The sequence below is a fragment of the Somniosus microcephalus genome, chromosome 2 (genome assembly GCF_052327205.1).
Source record: "Somniosus microcephalus isolate GS21.2 chromosome 2, FLI_Smic_1.0, whole genome shotgun sequence".
In the NCBI taxonomy this organism is placed as follows: Eukaryota; Metazoa; Chordata; class Chondrichthyes; order Squaliformes; family Somniosidae; genus Somniosus; species Somniosus microcephalus.
Window position 1 is genome coordinate 103,806,599 of NC_140988.1, and position 21,142 is coordinate 103,827,740.

Sequence of the window (21,142 nt, forward strand, 5' to 3'; positions counted from 1 at the left end):
TTGTCTATGCTGCTCTAAAGTAAATAGACCACGGTCCTTAAGCCTACCTAAGTAGCTCAGGTTTTTTAAGCTACGAATCCTTCTCATAGCTCTCCATTGGACCTTTTCCAAAACATCTATATCACCCACCTTGTGGGGGGGACCAAAACTGGGCACACTACTCCAGGTGCGGTCTGACCAGCCACCTATATAGTGACAAAATGTTGTCTGTTGACATATGTGAAGTACTGTCAATCATTATGAGGGAGTCATTGGACACCAATTAGATATCAGAAGATTGGAAGCAAGGTAACGTGGTGGTCGTATTCAAAAAGGTGACAAAACAGGCACGAACAACTACAGAATCATTATTCAATTCCATTCCGTGTAAAATAATGGAATTGATTATCGGGAGTAAACTTGAGGATCACCTGTAAAACAATAATGTGGTAAATAGCATTCAATATGGATTCAGAAGGGGAAGATCCTGCCTGAACAACTTCCTTGATTTATTTGAGGAAGTGACAACCCAAGCCCTATGATGTGAAACTCTACTTTCAAAAGGCTTTTGACAAAGTTCCACATGAAAGGCTATTACATTAAACGCAAAGCTGTGGGGATTCAGGGTAAACCCTAGGAAACTGGTTGACAGGAAAGAAACAATGAGTACCCGTTAGGGGAGTTATGTCACTGTGGATGTAGTTTACATAAACTCAGAAACGCAGGGCATTAGGAACTCAATGGATGGATGAATAAAATGGGCCAAATAGCCTTCCCCATCCATAATTATCTTGTGAACTGAAAGAAAAGCCATTTTGATGTAATTTGATAGGTTCATTTACGATTTATCAAAAAATCTAATATATCCTGTATGTGTTTTTTGTGACTGAAAATGCTTAAGTAAATAAGAGTTGTCTTTTCACAACCATACTGCAGATGCCAGTTAACAAAAAGCTATTGCTTCAGTAATGTAATATCTTTGTCTCCTGAACCTCATGGATTGCCTTTTCGCTAATCCGAGTACCTGTACATAAATCCATTTCTCTGTCTCTTATTGCCAGTTGTCAATTAAGTAAATCACGTGGGAACATGTGCCCTTTCTTGCCTACTGCAAAGGGCATTGTTTTCATGGTGAATGGGACTGATCGTTTTTCATATAAGCTATTAAAAGAGTTATTTATGGGAAGAATGCTAGTAGGTGTGCTCAATTCATACGGAGATATGATTGCATTTGAATTCTAATAGTAAAAATGAATGCAGTTCTGAACTGAAAAAGTTGCCTTGAGAGGAATGTTATCTTGTCAGAAATCTTTGATACATTTATATTATATTTTTATAGTATTTTAAAACTAAAGATACCAGTCTGTAATATGTTTGAGCCAGTATTAGACAAAAATAGTCTCATGGGATTATAATAATCATAATCAACTTTATTGTCATTGTTAGTGCACAAGTGCAGTACAACGAAATGTAGGCTTGCGGCTCCCGAGAGTGTACATTTTGATTAAGACATTTAACATTCAACATTCATTTGGCTTGTAATACATAAACATAAACATAATAAAGTGCATTGGCAGATGTGCAGGCTTTAGAGTTTATTTGTAGAGTTCAGTAGGATGACAGCCCTGGGAAAGAAGCTGTTCCTAAATCTGGTCGTTCGGGTGCGAATGCATCTGTAGCGTCTCGCAGATGGCAGGGGGGCGAACAAACTGTGGCTGGGGTGGGTAGGGTCTTTGATGATGGTCAGTGACCTCCGTAAACAGCGTTTCTGGTAGATGTTCTCTATGGTCGGTAGCCGGGTGCCGGTAATGCGTTGGGCAGTTTTGACTACCCGCTGCAGGGCTTTCCGGTCATAGGAGCTACAGCTGCCATACCACACTGTGATACAGTTCGTCAGGATGCTCTCTATTGTGCAGCGGTAAAAGTTAGAGAGGATCAGGGGTGACAGGTTACATCCCTTCAGCCTCCTTAGGAAATATAGGCGCTGCTGGGCCTTCTTCACCAAAGAGGAGGTATTGAGGGACCAGGAGAGGTCTTCCGTGATGTGGACTCCGAGGAACTTAAAGCTGCCCACCCTTTCCACCACAGCCCCATGGATGTGGATGGGGGTGTGACTTCCGCCTTTAGACTTCCTGAAGTCCACAATGATTTCCTTGGTTATAAAAATAAATAATTTTAATAGAAAAAAGAAGCGCTCTAATGGGTCACAAGGTAGTTGTACTAGGTGGTGGGATACTGAGCTGGACATAACGGGAAAGTGCCAGATATGATCCCTGATCTGTGCTGAGTTAGCAGATTTCAACTTGAGTAGGAGTAGGGGAAACAGTGTTGCAGTTAGTATTAGTGTCCCTTGGCAATGGATCGGTAAATTGGCTAGTGTTCCTGCTTCTAAATACATTTAAATTAAATCTGCTTGAAGTGCCTGTGTGAGATAGGCAGACACACAGGATTGCATTCAGTTAGAATGACCCCAAAGCGAATGACCTATTTACAATCTCCGTTCAGGTTCCTGCATAGAGAATGGCTACAAGGTGAGGTGTTAAGGTGCTTCTAGCATCTATGAGACTGTACCTCACCATGAGTCGCCACCTCCATGGGAGGAATAAGAGAAAATCTGGAAAGGGAAAATATAATTTCCCACAATTTGGGACCACCATTTTGATGTTGGTATTCTCTTGAGTGTTATTTTCATTGTTGATTCAGGAGAGACCTGTCAGGAATGAATTAAGTATATTGCATATTGAAATTTCAACATAACTTCAAGCAATAAATGTTTGGTAAATGTAGTGCATGGGAGTCCTGGCCAATATTTATTCCCCAAAACATGTCTCTTTAGTGGGTATTGCAAGGGGTTAATGAGGGAGTCTTTGCATGAGATACGTGTGTCTGATTGATTATTCCATTCATTTAATATGAATAGATCTCTTGTTTTATTTTTTGATCTATAAACAGGTTCTGGTGCTTTGGTAGACCAACCATGATGAAGAATGAGTCTTCTGGGACATTTTACTCTTCAATGGACCGTGTCCAGAAAATCCTATGACTTGAGAAGAGCTTATCAGCAGATGTTGGAACAATGACTATGATTTAGCCCAGCCATTAAAGACCTTACAAGGGAGGAAAAAAGCCAAGTTACTTTTTTTTTCTTGGGATTACAATGCAAGTGATGAGTTGCCTGTCATTTGTAAATGACAAAGAGAATGCAAGTTCTCCATCAGTCATTGGTTTAGTACCCGGACCACCACCACCACCACCACCTCCTCCACTTCCAGGACCTCCTCCTGGGCCACCGCCGCCACCTCCACCTCCACCAGGGCTCCCGCCTCCTCCTCCACCCCCTCCTCCACCAGGTTCCCATGCTCATCATCAAAAGCGGATTCGCAGTTTCTTCTGGAAAACCATCCCTGAAGAGCATATCCGTGGAAAAACTAATATTTGGACAATTAGTGCAAGAGAACACTCTTACAGGATCGACACCAGTACTATTGAGGAACTGTTTGGACAGCAAGATGAAGTCAAATCTAAATTTGGTACGACAAACAAGAATTCAAGATCCCTATTTAAAAGCAGCAGCAAAGAGGTAAAATCGGAATTTCACTTTTATGTGTGTTTTCTATTTTATCGCAAGATATTGGTTATTTCCGAAATGTATTAGGTGTCAGCCTTGGCTCAGTGGTAGCGTTCTCGCCTCTGAGTCAGAAGGTTGCGGGTTCAAAGTCCCACTCCAGTGGCTTGAGTGCATAATCTAGCCCGACACTTCAGTGCAGTGCTGAGGGAGTGCTGCACTGTCAGAGGAGCCGTCTTTTGGATGAGACATTAAACCCAGGCCCCAGGTGGAGGTAACAAATCCCAAGGCACTATTTCGAAGAAGTGCAGGGGAGCCTGGTCAATATTTATCCCTCAACCAATATCACTAAAACAGATTATCTGGTCATTATCACATTGCTGCTTGTGGGACCTTGCTCTGCGCAAACTGGCTCCCTACATTACAACAGTGACTATACATCAATGTACCTCACTGGCTGTAAAGTGCTTTGGGACAACCTGAGATTATAAAAAGTGCTATATAAATGCAAGTTTTCTTTTCTTTAGTAGTCTTGTGTATATTTAAGAAAATTATACTTGTGTGAAGAAGTTACCAAAAATCAAGTGGTGCATGGCAAACTGGAGGGTTTAAAAATGACCAATGTTCAAATACTTACAAACCATAGTAACTCTCTCCCAATTTGAAATGTGGAGCTTTTTTTAAAAAAAAAGCTGCAATTACTAGTATTATTATAAAAATGTGAAATGAAAACAGAAAATATTGGAAATATTCAGCAGAACCATCAGCCTCTGAAAAGACAGATTTAACATTTTGGAAGGAGACCATTCATTAGAATATTAACATGTCTTTTTTTTTGGTTTCAGCTGCTGTCAGACCTGCTGTGTAATTGCCAGCATTTTTGGTTACTCATTTTAAATATATTTACTCCCTTTTAGTTCCGACCACACCATTATCTGGGTGACCACAGAATCACAGAATCACAGAAACGCCACAGTGCAGATAGAGGCCATTTCGGCCCATCGAGCCTGCACCGACACATATCCCACCCGATCCCCGTAACCCCTACGCCAACACATATCCCACCCTATCCCCGTAACCCCACGTATTTAATCCCCCTAACACTAAGGGTCAATTTATCATAGCCAATCAACCTAACCCGCACATCTTTGGACTGTGGGAGGAAACCGGAGCACCCGGAGGAAACCCACGCAAACACGGGGAGAATGTGCAAACTCCACACAGACAGTCACCCGAGGCCGGATTCGAACCCGGGTTTCTGGCGCTGTGAGGCAACAGTGCTAACCACTATGCCACCGTGCAGACCAGATGGGCTGCTGTCAAGCCCCTGCCAATGTTGTTCTTAAACCAACCATTCAGAAGTGTATCTGAATGAACTGGGCTGATTCAGTTACCACGCCACTAGATGTTATATTTTATCTATCGGCGTGTTTATATTTAAGTAGCAGTCCCAGGAAAGTGATGCCCAAATGGAGGTCCCCAGCCTCCGTGTGCCACTGTTTCTTTACTTTTTCCCTGATGCTGCTCCTGATAAAAGCCTGTATGGTGCCACGTTCGTGGAATTTGAATGGCGGTTTGTCGGTCAAGGAAAATGTACGTTCTGTTGCACCAGATTCTACAGAGGTTCCCAACTTTATACCAGAGAGTGCTATTGATCGTGGCAGAGAGCGATTCTCTCAACACAAAGGGGGAAAAATTCAGTTGTTTGCACCTCCCATTAGCGCCTTAAGAGGGCACCAATTGGGGCACAAAGCAACTAGCGCTCGGGCGCGGCAATGTTTGCGCCACTCGCGAAGTTAACTAGACATTTTGCGGCGGCGCTAAACACTACAGCCACGATCTCCTGCGCCGGCAGATCGTGATGTCAGTCGAGCGCGCAACGTCCCGTTAGCGTCCCGGACCGGATATTGAGTGGCGCCCCCTGCCTTACCGCCTGCCGCTAGCAACGACAGGTTGAGGGGCGCGTTATGCTGTTAGAAAGGGACTGGGGGAGCGCTATTTAAAAGGTGACCGCTCCCTGCCTTTTTTTGTCGGTGACATTTGTGCACCATGCATTCTGAGAGAGAGAGAGAGAGAGAGAGAGACTTCTGGAGAGATTCAACGCTGTGTGAAGGAGTTTTGAATACTGAGCAACACTTTGCAGGTTCATTTTGATTTGCCCTTCCTTGTATCTATTTAGAAGAGACTGTGGGGGCTGCACTCTGAGCTGAGATTCAAGGCTGCAATGAGCAGGATGTGGATGGAGAGCAAGATCAACCCTCCCCTTTAAGATAAAAACAGAAAATGCTGGAGAAACTCAGCAGGTCAAGCAGCATCTGTGAAGAGAGAAACAGTTAACATTTCAGGTCGATGACCATTCATCAGAACTCCCCTTTAAGAATTTGCCAGTGCCAGTGTGTCTGTGTTCCATTGCTGACTGACATCACATGAGCTTCACCAGCGCTGTGAGGTAGCGCCTCGCTCCTCAGCGTTAGCGCCTTAAGACAGATGTGAAGCGCCTGATTTAGCGCTCCAGTCACCTCCAGGGGCGATAAAAGCCAAGTTTGCTGTCGGAGGCGATAATTAGCGCCAGGCGCTAAACTTTGCGCACGGCCGATAATGGCGCCCCAAACGGGGCGATACTGAATTTTTCCCCCAATGTGCCTTATATTTATCCACTATGCCAGTCATACTGCTGCTTAATGCAGTTAAATTATACTTCAAACAAACAAATTACTCAAGCTGAGTGTCTGTCTGTTGAGGTTAACTCTGGAGGAGGCAGGCCATAGTGGGTGGTAGGCTGTGGCAAGTGGGGGTCCAGTCTGCATAAATAAGCATAGTGCATGATGCAGAAGGGTACTGGTGCTTCAATAGGATCCTAATGGGAGGTGCAGGATACTCCACCAATGGAGTTCCCAGGGCGGGGGCAGAGAGAGGAGCATTAGCCAGAGCACAGAGTATGGGACAAGGAAGATTGATAAGAGCATGGCATGGAACGGAGGGTAGTAGCAGATGTTATACAATCATGGTAAATAAGAACATAAGAATTAGGAGCAGGAGTAGGCCATTTGGCCCCTCGAGCCTGCTCCGCCATTCAATAAGATCATGGCTGATCTTCGACCTCAACTCCACTTTCCCGCTCGATCCCCATATCCTTTGATTCCCCTAGAGTCCAAAAATCTATCTATCTCAGCCTTGAATTACTCAACAATTCAGCATCCACAGCCCTTTGGGGTAGAAAATTCCATAGATTCACAACCCTCAGAGTGAAGAAATTCTTCCTCATCTCAGTCTAAATGGCCGACCCCTTATCCTAAGACTATGCCCCCTAGTTCTAGACTCTCCAGCCAGGGGAAACAACCTCTCAGCCTCTACCCTGTCAATCCCCCTCAGAAACTTATATGTTTCAATGAGATCACCTCTCATTCTGCTAAACTCCAGAGAGTATAGGCCCAATCTACTCAATCGTTTCTCATAGGGCAACCCTCTCATCTCAGGAATCAATCTAGTGAACCTTTGTTGCACCGCCTCCAAGGCAAGTGTGTCCTTCCTCAGATAAGGAGACCAAAACTGTGCACAGTACTCCAGGTGTGGTCTCACCAAAGCCCTGTACAATTGTAGCAAGACTTCCTTACTCTTATACTCCAACCCCCTTGCAATAAAGGCCAACATGCCATTTGCTTTCCCAATTGCTTGCTGTACCTGCAGGCTAATTCTCTGTGTTTCCTGTACGAAGACACCTCAATCTCTTGAACATCAACATTTAATACAAAAGCAAAATACTGCGGATGCTGGAAATGTGAAATAAAAACAGAAAATGCCGGAAATACTCTGCAGGTCAGGCAGCATCTGTGGAGAGAGAAACAGAGTTACCGTTTCAGGTCGATGACCTTTTGTCAGAGCTGGACAAAGTTAGAGTCGTTTCTCATCATTTAAAAAATATTCTGTTTTTCAATTTTTCCTGCCTAACCTCACATTTCCCCACATTATGCTCCATCTTCCACCTGGTTGCCCACTCACTTAACCTGTCTATATCCCTTTGCAGACTCTTTGTTCCTCCTCACAGCTTACTTTCCCACCTAGCTTTGTATCATCAGCAAACTTGGATACATTACACTTGGCCCCTTCATCTAAGTCATTAATATAGATTGTAAATAGCTGAGACTCAAGCACTGATCCTTGCAGCACCCCACTAGTTACAGCCTGCCAAACTGAAAATGCCACGTTTATCCCTACTCTGTTTTCTGTCCCTTAATCAATCCTCTATCCATCCATGCTAATATATTACCCCAACCCCATGAGCCCTTATCTTGCGAAACAACCTTTTATGTGGCACCTTATTAAATGCCTTTTGGAAATCCAAATATACTACATCAACTGGTTCCCAATGGACAAAAGGACTTAATGGACAAAAGGACTTCTGTTAGAGTCCAATTTTTCAGTGGAATCCAATCACAACATAGCACCTGATTGACATCTAGGGGGTCAATATTAACCTCTCCCCCCACAACGGATGGGAGAGGGTCGGGGGGCAGTTGAAGATTTTTTTTAAATCGAAGAATGCGACCCCAACCCGTCGCATACGCGCCTGCCGCCATTTTTACGGCATCGGGTTGCATGGCGTGTCTGTGTCCCATCTTGGAGAGGTGAGACACTTCATTATAATATTTAAATCAGGTTTCCACATTGCAGTTGGGGGCCTGATTTAAATTTCACGGCAGCGGGCTGCGTTTCCCAGAGCTTAGGAAACCCGGCAGCTAAATGGAGACAGGAGCTGCTCACTAATCCACGCGCCCACTTAGCAAGACTCTACATGGGAACAGACTCTGAAAATTTATAGGTAAAAAAATACTAAAAATAGACCAAGTGGGTAGTCAGGTAAATAAAGTATGATTTTTTTCTCTACATATAGTTAAATGCAGGTGTGCTATTGCACTCTGGCGTGTAATGGTATGACTTAAGTGTTAAATTATCGCTTGTTACACTTTTGAATTCCTGATTTTCATAAACAGGAGCCTGAAAGGGAAAGAATAAATGAAAATTGGAGTGCGAGCAAGTTTGAACTCCTCTCATTCACTTCCTAGTGACAGTTGTAAAGTGGCAGAGGCTGAAAAGGAAGTCCCCTGTTACCCCTCCCCCCCCTTTCAATCAGGAACTGGTGTGGGGAGCTTAAAGAAGGGTAGAAAAATAATTACAAAACAGAACAAAGACCAGCAACCAAATCTTTTCAGCCAATTTTCCATAATAAGTTTATTGCTTTTTAACTCTGGAAAGAACATTAAGCTTTCTAATACACTTTGGCCGTGATTTCGCCAGCGGAGGCGGAATCGCGGTGGGAGAGGTGGTTGGCGGGTTTCGGTCCCGCTCCCGGCTGCAGCTGCTCTGTGATAAGGATTTTCCGTTAATAGGGCTTGTTAAGCCCACCCTGCGGGCTTCCCGGCCAATTAAAAGGAAGCAGGTCCGATGATGCCATTTGATGACGCTTCATCAGCCGGTTTCCTTAAACGCACCATGGCCGCATTTATTTTGACAGTTGTACTATCAGTGTTCTGCAGCATTGAGATGCTGCAGACACTGACAAGCACTGCACAAAGGTGCACGGCTGCACCCAGGCTCGCCCATGACTCCCTCCATATGCTTATGGAGGGAGTCACAGTACGCAGGGAGGTTCTCATCCCTTCTAAGGGCGGAAGAGACCTCCCCAGGAGATCAACGCAGCCTGGTTGCACATTGCACAGGAGGGCACAAGCATGGATGTCGTCAGGAGGACCAGGCTGCAGTGGCACAAGCCTTTCAAATCAAATCAAAAATCAAATCAAATCAACTTTTATTGTCATTGTTAGTGCACAAGTGCAGTACAACGAAATGTAGGCTTGCGGCTCCCGAGAGTGTACATTTGGATTAAGACATTTAAACATTCAACATACATTTGGCTTGTAGTATCTATCTATCTTCTATCTATATATATAAAGCGGTCGATCTGTCTGTCCTTCTGTCTGTCCTTCTGTCTGTCTGTCCTCGGGTGTGCGTCTGTCCGGCTATGCGCTCGAAAGTTATACGGCGTACCTACGCGCGCGTTACCTCCGAAGAAAGCTTACGCTTCCGGGACGCTGGTAAGCATATTTACTTTTCGGTCAGACGAAAATTGTTCGCGCCTTATGCAAAAAACCTTCAAAATTAAACTCATTATCTGCTAGCATTGATTGACTGACGTCAAGGTTCGACCAATCCTGTGCCGTCACAATTGACCAATCCTACAGTACGGTCCCCTGATGGTTGGCCAATCGGTGTGTGTGTGTGTGGGCGGGACTAATCGTTTTCATCTCGGGGATGTGGCAGCCATTGTTTCAGTGCCATGACTTCAGCTTCCAGCTCAAACTACTTTGAAAGTTAGTATCTCTTTTAAAAATAACATAAGATTTACCAAAAACGTTTTATAAGTACTTTCACTTTCATCTTTCAAGGTATTAAGTGTGTGTGTGGGCGGGGCTAATCGTTTTCATCTCAGGGATCTGCCAGCCATTCTTTCACTGCTTGCAGCTCAAACTACTCTCCTTATCCAGCTTTGAAAAAGTTAGTTTCTCTTTTAAAAATAACATAAGATTTACCAAAAACGTTTTATAAGTACTTTCACTTTCATCTTTCAAGGTATTAAAAAGGTAGAAATCTTGCCCGGCAGCAGATTCACAAAGGGACACAGACAAGGCGCCAAAGCCTGGCACTCGATTTAAACCGCCCGCCCCAAAACAGCCCTGGCAAAGCCGGGCTCCCCCAGCTAGTTATATATATAAACGGATACTTCTGTCTGTCTATCTGTCTGTCTATCTGTCCTCATGTGTGCGTCTGTCCGGCTATGCGCTCGAAAGTTATAGGGCGTACCTACGCGTGCGTTACGTCGAAAGAAAGCTTACCGTTCCGAAACGGTCGTAAGCGTATTTACGTTTCGGCCGGACGAAAATCGCGCCCGCGGTATCCGAAAAACGTTCAACATTCCGCTCATTAGCATCTCATTATCCGCTCATTAGCGATAGAGTGACGTCGAGGTCGACCAATCGTACGCCGGGTTGCTGGCGCGTGCGGCCGGGCCCTCCTACGGTCGAGTGACGGGACGATTGACCAATCCTACGCTTTGGTGACCTGACGGTCGACCAATCGGTGCGTGTGGGCGGGCCTTATCGTTCTGAACCGAGGTGAGTCGCCGCCATCTTGATTCCAAACTTTTCCTTTCTTTTTCCCGCTTTCTGCGTCTTTCAAAAAAACGTTGCTTTTAAAACACATATTGTTTTTAAAAAAAGTTAATTACTTTCTAAATCTTTTATCTAATCTCATTAATTTTCCTACCTTTCCCCGTTTTTCCAGGTAGGCCTCGAAGCCTCGGCCTCTCCTCCGCACCCACGCCCGAGCTAGGCACCTCCCGGCCCCAGTCAACAAGCGGCCCCCGATCGCCGCCATCTTAGTGAAGGCTGGAGGGGTGGGCCTCAGCCGAGCGCCGCTACCTTAGTAAAGGATGCGCGCGCAACAGGAGCAGCTGAGACGCGGCGTCTCTCTCTGTTCCCCGCTCGGCTCGGGCGGGCGGGCTTGGAGAGCGGGAAGGGTTACCCCGGCAACCGGGCCCGCCGGCTGTCTCTCACAGCTGCAATCGGCGCTCTTCAAGCCAGCTCGGGAGGGCGGGGCCATGTCAGTGCGTGGGGCGGCATGGAGCTCCGTGCAGCCATCGCCGGCGCTGGGCTCGGGTGCTTTGTGGCCTGCGGCCGAACAGCGGCTGCGGACCTCGAGCTGACCGGGGCGCTGGACTCGGCTGGGCCATGGCTTTGCGGGTGTTCGCCTCGGCCAACGGCATCAGGGTGACGGCCGAGGGAACGCGTTCATCCAGGTGCCGAGGCCTGGGCCCCGGGGTGGAAAGAGGGATTGGAGCGGGGGATGAGGGCTCGGGCAGGGGAGAGGGAGAGGGGGGAGAGAGAGTGGGGAGGAGGGGGAGAGAGAGGGGGGAGGAGGGGGAGAGAGAGGGGGGAGGAGGGGGAGAGAGAGTGGGGAGGAGGGGGGGAAGGGGGTAGGGAGGTGGTGAGAGGGAGGAGGAGGGGGTAGGGAGGTGGTGAGAGGGAGGAGGAGAGGGTAGGGAGGTGGTGAGAGGGAGGAGGAGGGGGAGAGGAGGGGAGAGAGAGAGTGGGGGAGGGGAGGGAGAGAGAGGGGAGGGAGAGAGAGTGTGGGGGGAGGGGAGGGAGGGAGGGAGAGAGGGTGGGGGGAGGGCAGGGAGAGGGTGGGGAAGGGGAGGGAGAGAGAGAGAGGGTGGGGGAAGGGGAGGGAGAGAGAGAGGGTGGGGGGAGGGGAGAGAGAGAGAGGGTGGGGGAGGGGGGAGAGAGAGAGAGGGTGGGGGAAGGGGAGGGAGAGAGAGGAGGGTGGGGGGAGGGGAGAGAGAGAGAGGGTGGGGGAGGGGGGAGAGAGAGAGAGGGTGGGGGAGGGGGGAGAGAGAGAGGGTGGGGGAGGGGGGAGAGAGAGGGTGGGGGAGGGGAGAGAGAGAGAGGGTGGGGGAGGGGAGAGAGAGAGAGAGAGGGTGGGGAGGGGAGAGAGAGGGTGGGGGAGGGGGGAGAGAGAGAGGGTGGGGGAGGGGAGAGAGGGTGGGGGGAGGGGAGAGGGTGGGGGGAGGGGAGAGAGAGGGTGGGGGAAGGGGAGGGAGAGAGGGTGGGGGAGGGGAGGGAGAGAGGGTGGGGGAGGGGAGGGAGAGAGGGTGGGGGGAGGGGAGGGGGGTGGGGGGGCGGGGAGAGAGAGGGTGGGGGGAAGGGAGAGAGAGAGAGGGTGGGGGGAAGGGAGAGAGAGAGGGTGAGGGGAGGGGAGAGAGAGGGTGGGGGAGGGGAGAGAGAGAGGGTGGGGGGAGGGGAGAGAGAGGGTGGGGGGAGGGGAGAGAGAGGGAGGGGAGAGAGGGTGGGGGGAGGGGAGAGAGGGTGGGGGGAGGGGAGAGAGAGGGTGGGGGGAGGGGAGCGAGAGAGGGTGGGGGGAGGGGAGCGAGAGAGGGTGGGGGGAGGGAGAGGGGGGAGGGGAGGGAGGGAGAGAGAGTAAAGCAGGAAGAGACGGGGAGGGAGAGAGAGAGGGTGAGGGAGGGAAAGAGTGAGGGGGTGGGACAGGGAGGAAGAGAGGGTGAGGGAGGGAAAGAGTGAAGGGGTGGGACAGGGAGGGAAAGAGTGAGGGGGTGGGACAGGGAGGGAGAGCTTACCTTCTTCCTTCGCAGGGGTCCATCGGGCCACCTTCCCCCCTGTCGCTCTCTCTCTTCCCCCCCAGTCGCTCTCTCTCTTCCCCCCCAGTTGCTCTCTCTCTTCCCCCCCAGTCGCTCTCTCTCTTCCCCCCCAGTCGCTCTCTCTCTTCCCCCCCAGTCGCTCTCTCTCTTCCCCCCCCCAGTCGCTCTCTCTCTTCCCCCCCAGTCGCTCTCTCTCTTCCCCCCCAGTCGCTCTCTCTCTTCCCCCCCAGTCGCTCTCTCTCTTCCCCCCCAGTCGCTCTCTCTCTTCCCCCCAGTCGCTCTCTCTCTCTCTTCCAACAACAACATGCCCTCGAAAAAGCCTCGGCACCGCCGGGCACTCCAGCTAGTCTATCTATATATATAAACGGATACTTCTGTCTATCTGTCTGTCTGTCCTCACGTGTGCGTCTGTCCGGCTATGCGCTCGAAAGTTATAGAGCGTACCTACGCGCGCGTTACCTCCAAAGAAAGCTTACGCTTCCGGGACGGTCGTAAGTGTATTTACTTTTCGGTCGGACGAAAATTGTTCACGCCTTATGCAAAAAACCTTCAAAATTAAACTCATTATCTGCTACTTAGCATTGATTGACTGACGTCAAGGCTCGACCAATCCTGTGCCGTCACGATTGACCAATCCTACAGTACAGTCCCCTGATGGTTGGCCAATCGGTGTGTGGGCGGGACTAATCGTTTTCATCTCCGGGATGCGCCAGCCATTGTTTCACTGCTTCCAGCTCCAACTACTCTCCTTATCCAGCTTTGAAAAAGTTAGTATCTCTTTTAAAAATAACATAACATTTACCAAAAACGTTTTATAAGTACTTTCACTTTCATCTTTCAAGGTATTAAAAGGTAGAAATGTTGCCCGGCAGCAGATTGAGAGAGGGACACAGACAGGGCCCAAAAGCCTGGGACTCGATTTAAAATGTTGCCCGGCAGCAGATTCATAGAGGGACACAGAGAGGCCCCAAAGCCTCGCACTCGATTTAAACCGCCCGGCCCAAAACAGCCCTGGCAAAGCCGGGCTCCCCCAGCTAGTATTAACATAAACATAACCATAATAAAGTGCATTGGCAGATGTGCAGGCTTTAGAGTTTATTTGTGGAGTTCAGTAGGATGACAGCCCTGGGAAAGAAGCTGTTCCTAAATCTGGTCGTACGGGTGCGAATGCATCTGTAGCGTCTCCCAGATGGCAGGAGGGCGAACAGACTGTGTCTGGGGTGGGTAGGGTCTTTGATGATGGACCGTGACCTCCGTAGACAGCGTTTCTGGTATATGTGCTCTATGGTCGGTAGCCAGGTGCCGATGATCTCAGTAGATCACTAACTGTTACTGGAAAGCCACACTCAACCTCATCCTGCTGTGCCTCTCATCACATCCCCATCACTCTGCCTTCCCTACCCTACTCCTGCACATCCTCACTTTCACCAACTTACCTTGCACCTCCACCCATCCCTCTCTCTCTATCTACATCATCACTTCCCCATCTCACTAGCCACCCCTCTCACTTACCCTCATCCTAGTGCAATCATACCAACTGACAACACACAAGGGTAGACACTTGGGTGTTTTATGCAATGTTCATGTAAATTTTCTGTTAATGTGTTGTCAAACATTGAAATCTTTATTCTCAACACTCTGCCTTATTGGATAGATTTGTGTTCACCTTTGGAAGTTTTAGTGAGTTGCAGTGAATGGTGAGACATAACGGTATCCCCTGCAATGGTGATGCGTGTGAAAGGAATGGCTTGGTCATTGTAGGAATGCTTTATGGTGCTGGTGTGAGGTGGTGTTAACTTGCCACATCATGTCAAGTGAATTAAATCTGGCCATGGTGATGCCATCACTGGTCTCCCGGGCAGCAATGTTGTCAGGTGCTGATGCCCTGTGTTCTGTGTAGCATCAGGTGATTGCGGAGAAGGTTGGTATTGTTGTTGGTGATGTTAGTGTGCCTGGTGATGCTGGTGTTGGGGCTGATCATGGAGGGATTCAGAGGACCAAGGTGAGATTTTTTGAAGGGCACCGATGTTGCTGGAATAGATGGCAGCTGAAGTTGAGATAACAAAAGCGATCTGTCAGTGGTGAGGGAGCTTGCTCCAAGGAGGTGACAGTGGATAGAGAGTTTACTCCAAACACTTCCAAACTGCATAAAGCTCAAAAGTGTCTTCCAAGTCCTGAAGGCTCAAGCTTCTGACATTGGAAACTGACCAGCTGTGAAATGGTAGCTTTCATACCACTTTTGCAGCTGTCACCTATTCACAGCAATGGGGAGACATGGGGTCGATTTTCGTGGAGCCATCAGGCGGGGTTTCAGGCGTGTGGGGGAGGAAAATCCCGAATTCGGGGGTCCCAACACCATCCCGCCCAAAACCCCGCTCCACGCAACTTTCAGACGCGGCGGGTCCCCGCCCCGCACTGGGACCCGCCGAAACCAGGTGGGAAGGGATTAGTGCCAATTAACTGCCTGTTAACAGGTAGTTAACAGGCAGTTTTTAGCCTAATCCCTATTTTGAGGGGTTTCGTGTGGGATTCCCGATGGCTCCAAACCACGCCAGGTTAGAGCAGGCGGGCCGTCGGGTTGAAGGAGTTGGAGGGGTCGCGATGTCGGTGCTCAGGTGAGTGATGGGTGCATGAGTGCGAAGGTAAATATGTTTGCTGTGTCTAAAGTGTGTAAAGAACTTTTACTTACCTGTACTTACCTTAACAGCCTTTCTTCCTGTAGCCGTCGGGAGCCCATCACTCAGCCGGCACTTAAAGCTGAACGGCTGCGATCTGTGAAAAGTGACAGCCTTCAGCTTTGAGTGCCGGTGTGAGTTCTAACTGAGTCTGTGGAGAAGGACTCATGTCAGAACTCAGACTGTCAGTGTTTCACAGCTTCAAACAGCTGTGAAACACTGATATTTCATCTGTCAAGAACTCTTGACAGATGAAATTGCAGTCTGTGATGTCACCTGTTGCCAGGTGGCCCTTAATTGGCCTGCTGAGCCCGCTGGGCGGGCTCAACAAGGTCAATCAAGGGAAAATCGCGCGGATTGGCCGGATGTCGAAGTAGGCGGGTCTAAAACCCGAAAGTTGTAGTCCCGCCTTCTTCCCGACAGCTTCAGGAAAATCGACCCCATAGAGAACCCGACCTAATTACCTGACATGATCTCCGAACGGCGTGAACCCCGTTAAAAATGTGGTAAAATAGAAATAGGCTGGCAAAATAGTGGTTAACAAGCACTTAACAAGCAGTTAACTATCTTAAATGCCTCCCCTGCTGCTTGGCGTCGGGTTGTTCTGAAATCACAGACCTGACACTTAGGAAACTTACATGGAGGCGGGTTCGGAGCAGGTTCCCAACCCGCTGTCAATCATTTCGATTTTGACAGCAGAGCTGCCTCTAAACCTGCCCTCTGAGCGCCGGCAAAATTCAGCCCTATTTGTTTCAACCATGTATGAAATGTGAGCTCTGGAATGAGGCTCAGGTTGCAAGCAGTACTGTATAAACTATTGAATGGGTTGATCAATGCACTTGCATGAACATTGTAAAATTATTTTCTCACTCTTGCATTAGCTGCATTTCTCAGTAATGATCTGCTGCGTTGGCTAGCTTTAAACAGGCACAACTCTATTCCAAAATTTGCAGTCTTGTCCCAATATCCGGTTACTTGTGTTCTGTAACTTGCTATAGCTGCAGGGTTGGAGGAACAGGAGCAAACAAGTTTGAGTCAGAAAAGAGACAGCAAGGGCTCAGAATACAGATGAGAGAGAAGCTGCCAAGCTGTAGTTTGCACAAGGAATAACAATGCCAGGGAAAGGGATTAACTGGGCCAAAAGTAGAGCTGGGAGAATAAATGTGGATCTGATCAAAAATGGGGGGAAATAGAAAAGAAGAATGGGTGTTCACAGCTGCCATCTTAACAGTTTGTTACCCATAGTGCATTGTGATATTCTCAATTCTACCAGTCTCCTGCCATAACTCCAGCAGGAGATCGGCAGAATCCCCAAAGAACCAGTGGAAATAGCTGCTCGCTGTTTTTCTGGTGATTCAACTGGTCTTCCTTTGGAGTTACTATGGGAGATATGGAGAAACCCCGCACAATTTCAGGTCTGGTATTTTAATGCATTCTATTGAATTTGCATTTCTGATATAGGAACATAGGAACAGGAGTAGGTCATTTCGCCTCTCGAGCCTGTTCCGCGTCTTTGGATAAGGGATCTAATGTGTAATTCCAAAATCTTTTCTCTTGCTTGGCCACCTAAAGTTGTGATGTCGTTTGTGCTCTTTTATACAAATCAATCCTACAAGATGTAATTTGAAGTAAATTCTGATCAAGAATTGTTATTTGTAAAATATCTGATACCTCAATGACTTTATCTAGATTGTTGCACAAAATAATACAATGTTTCTCAATCCAGCAAAAACAAAATAGCTTAGAAATTACTGTTGCTGATAATAATGCCAAATGCTTAATCTGTTCAGGACATTTCTTGTCATTTTTAGTGGAGGTGTTAATCAATTTAAAGTAAACTGCTTTACCCTAGTGATAAAAGCAGGGACAAGAGGACTATGACAGGAATTGACTTGCGTAACAACCTTTAATTATTAATAGCTGAAATGATGAATCCATTTAATTTAGAGCATTGTTTACGTGGTGGCTTGCTCAAATATTTCTGTTCTTGGGTGCTAAGAATAAAATATATGTTCTCAGTGGCTGCTTTTACCAAAACACAGAGCTCATCTGAAACGTGGTACTTTACCAAAGCTATTTTACCACGATATACAACAGACCAATTAGAATTGTAAAAGATGATACTGTGGCATAGCCACCAATTGACTCTTATATGGATGTACATAATTGCCTTTAACAGAGTGAATCGGTACCTGTATTTGTTTGCTGTATGTAAATAGCGCGGTCTCTGTAAGAAGTAGACCAAACGCGATGACGTCATCACGCAGGTCATGTGACGTTCCCAACGGCGGGAAACGTGATGACGTCATGACATCAGGTGGAGAAGTTTTCGATCTCAGTCCTCGTGGAGCCAGCCTTGAGCAAACACCTGTTGATTAGTTCTCTTGCGTTTCAATTGTTACTTCCACCAGTTTGCATTAAACATCGTTTAATTATCAGACTGACTCGACCTCAGTACTTCAGATAGGAATTTAGCGATTCCTATAGTGGTGACCCCGAATCTTCGCGGACGATCTTCGCGGAGGAAGCGAGACGCAGTGGCATGATGGAAGCGAACGCAGTGGTTTTGAAGCTCCCTCAGTTTTGGGAACAACAGGCGGCCTCCTGGTTTGTGCAAGCGGAGGCTCAGTTTGAGCTTCGGAACATCGTGGCGGATCAGACCCGTTACCTCTACGTGGTCTCTGCACTCGACAGCTCCACGGCTTCGAGGATCGTCAGCCTGCTGGAAAACCCCCCGGCCGAAAGCAAGTACGATACCCTTAAGGCGCGGCTAATTCAGGTTTTCGGCCTCACGAAGGCAGAGCGCGCACGACGGTTACTCACGCTGCCCGGGTTAGGCGACTCCAAGCCTTCGGAGTTAATGAGCTGGATGCTCACACTCCTTGGCTCCGAACCGCAATGTTTCCTCTTTCGGGAGTTGTTCCTGAGCCAATTGCCCGAGCAGGTGCAGGCAGCCCTCGCAAGGTCGGAAGCTGCGGATTGTGTGGTGCTTGCTGCCGAAGCTGATACAATTTACGCGGTCATGCAGCAATACTGTGCCGCCTCGAGGCATCCCTCCCTAAAACACCCCGCCCCAACGCCTCCACCATCCGGCTGGTGTTACAGGTAGACTACCCTTTATCCGGACTTCCGAAAACCGAAACCCTCTAAAAACCGAAGGTTTTTTCGTTCAGCGTAAGTCATGCGTACGACCCCCCGCCGGCCCCGACCCCGCCAGCCCCGACAACCGCCGACCCCCCCGCGGACCCCGCCAGCCCCGACAACCGCCGACCCCCGCCAGCCGCCGACCCCCCCCGCGGACCCGCCGGCCCCGACAACCGCCGACCCCGCCAGCCCCGACAACCGCCGACCCCCCCGCGGACCCCGCCAGCCCCGACAACCGCTGACCCCCCCCCCCGCGGACCCGCCGGCCCCGACAACCGCCGACCCCGCCAGCCCCGACAACCGCCGACCCCCCCGCGGACCCCGCCAGCCCCGACAACCGCCGACCCCGCCAGCCGCCGACCCCCCCCGCGGACCCGCCGGCCCCAACAACCGCCGACCCCGCCAGCCCTGACAACCGCCGCGGACCCCGCCAGCCCCGACAACCGCCGACACCCCCCCCCGCGGACCCGCCGACCCCGCCAGCCCCGACAACCGCCGACCCCCCCGCGGACCCCTCCAGCCCCGACAACCGCCGACCCCCCCCCCCGCGGACCCGCCGGCCCCGACAACCGCCGACCCCGCCAGCCCCGACAACCGCCGACCCCCCCCGCCAGCCCCGACAACCGCCGACCCCGCCAGCCGCCGACCCCCCCGCGGACCCGCCGGCGCCGACCCCGCCAGCCCCGACAACCGCCGACCCCCCCGCGGACCCCGCCAGCCCCGACAACCGCCGACCCCCCCCCGCGTACCCCGCCGGCCCCGACCCCCGCCGACCCCGACTGACTTACGCTGAGCGTCAGCGTAAGTCGTGCGCACGACCCCCCGCCGACCCACCTTCCGAAATCCGAAATTCTCCTTTATCCGAAACTCGGCTGGTCCCGAGGTTTTCGGATAAAGGATAGTCTACCTGTATTACCATGCCCGTTTCGGCGCGAAGGCCAGATGCTGCCGTCCTCCCTGCGGTTTCACGCCCAAAGCAACAAAAAAACACCAGCAACAACTGCGCGAAAGGAAGACCAAACCTGCAGTATGCCCCACGGCTGCGATGGCGATTGGCGATTCCGGGAAGCTACTCTATATCACCGATTCCATCTCGGGCTGGCGGTTTTTATGCGACACGGGCGCAGTGCAGAATCCTTCCCGCATCAGTCCTCGACATCCTGACTGGGGAGGCGCGGTCTTCCCCTCCAAGCCGCCAACGGCGGTGCCATTCATACATTTGGGAAACGGCGGGCCCAGGTGTGTTTCGGCAGCCAACATTTCCAATGGGAGTTTATCACCGCCAAAATCTCGCAAGCGATCCTCGGCGCTGATTTTTTATGCGCCAACAGCTTGTTGGTAGATTTAAAAAATCGTCGACTGATCAACACCGCCACGTACAACTCCATCCCGTGCTTTCGAGGTTCGGTCGCGTCGCACACGGTCTCCTGCGCCTTGCCAGCGCCCAACGAATTCACCCGCCTTCTTGGGGAATTCCCGGAGCTAACCAGGCCCACCTTCTCTGCAACGACCGGCAAGCATGGTGTGGAGCACCCCATTACAACGACCGGCTCCCCAGTTTACGCACGGGCTCGCCGACTGGAAGCCAGCAAACTTGCGGCCGCAAAGGCGGAGTGCGCAGCAATGGAGCGGTTGGGGGTTATTCACCGGTCGAATAGTCCCTGGTCCTCGCCTCTCCATATCGTCCCCAAACCCGGCAGCGGATGGCGGCCCTGCGGCGACTACCGACGCCTTAATGAAGTCACGACTCCCGATCGGTACCCCATACCGCACATTCAGGATTTCTCCGCACATTTGGCGGGAAACTCGATCTTTTCCAAGGTCGACCTCGTCCGTGGGTACCATCAAGTGCCTGTACACCCCCAGGATATCCAAAGACGGCTGTCATTACCCCCTTCGGCCTCTTTGAGTTCCTCCGAATGCCATTCGGGCTCAAAAATGCGGCACAGGCGTTTCAGCGCCTAATGGATTCGGTGCTGCGGGATCTCAAGTTTTTATTTGTTTATCTCGATGATATCCTGATCACCAGCGCCACTAAAGAGGAACACATCAGTCATCTGCGCGTCCTCTTTCACCGCCTCCATCAACATGGCCTGATAATCAACCTGGCCAAATGTCAGTTCGGGCTACAGCAGCTGGACTTCTTGGGCCACCGCATCACTTCGGAGGGGGCAATGCCACTTCAGTCAAAGGTGGAGGCCATTGCAGCATTTCCGCGGCCGCAGTCCGTCAAGGCCCTCCAGGAGTTCCTGGGTATGGTAAATTTTTACCATCGTTTTATTCCCAGGGCCACACAACTTATGCAACCACTCTACGAGGCCCTCAGAGGAAAGCCGGGAAAGGAACCCGTGGTTTGGACGCCTGAGATGGATTGCGCCTTCGGGGACACAAAGGCCGCCCTCGCAAATGCGACGATGTTGGCATACCCGCTGCCTGGAGCTACCATCGCTCTTACGACCGACGCTTCTGACTACGCCATAGGAGCCATGCAAGAGCAGTGGGTCAACGGCACGTGGCAATCACTAGCATTTTTTAGTCGCCAACTATGACGCAATGAGCGCAAGTACAGCA

The 21,142-nt window shown here is 50.0% G+C and overlaps 1 protein-coding gene across 1 annotated transcript in view; it reads left to right on the forward strand.

Annotated features, from left to right (window-relative positions):
- Positions 1–2,908: 2,908 nt before the first annotated feature.
- fhdc1 (FH2 domain containing 1) overlaps positions 2,909–21,142 on the forward strand; it is a 90,450-nt gene continuing 72,216 nt past the window's right edge. Inside the window, exon 1 of the mRNA XM_086011927.1 lies at positions 2,909–3,559. Within this exon, the coding sequence (XP_085868053.1) occupies positions 3,137–3,559 (423 nt within the window). The 5' untranslated portion in view covers positions 2,909–3,136. The remainder of the gene's footprint in view (positions 3,560–21,142) is intronic.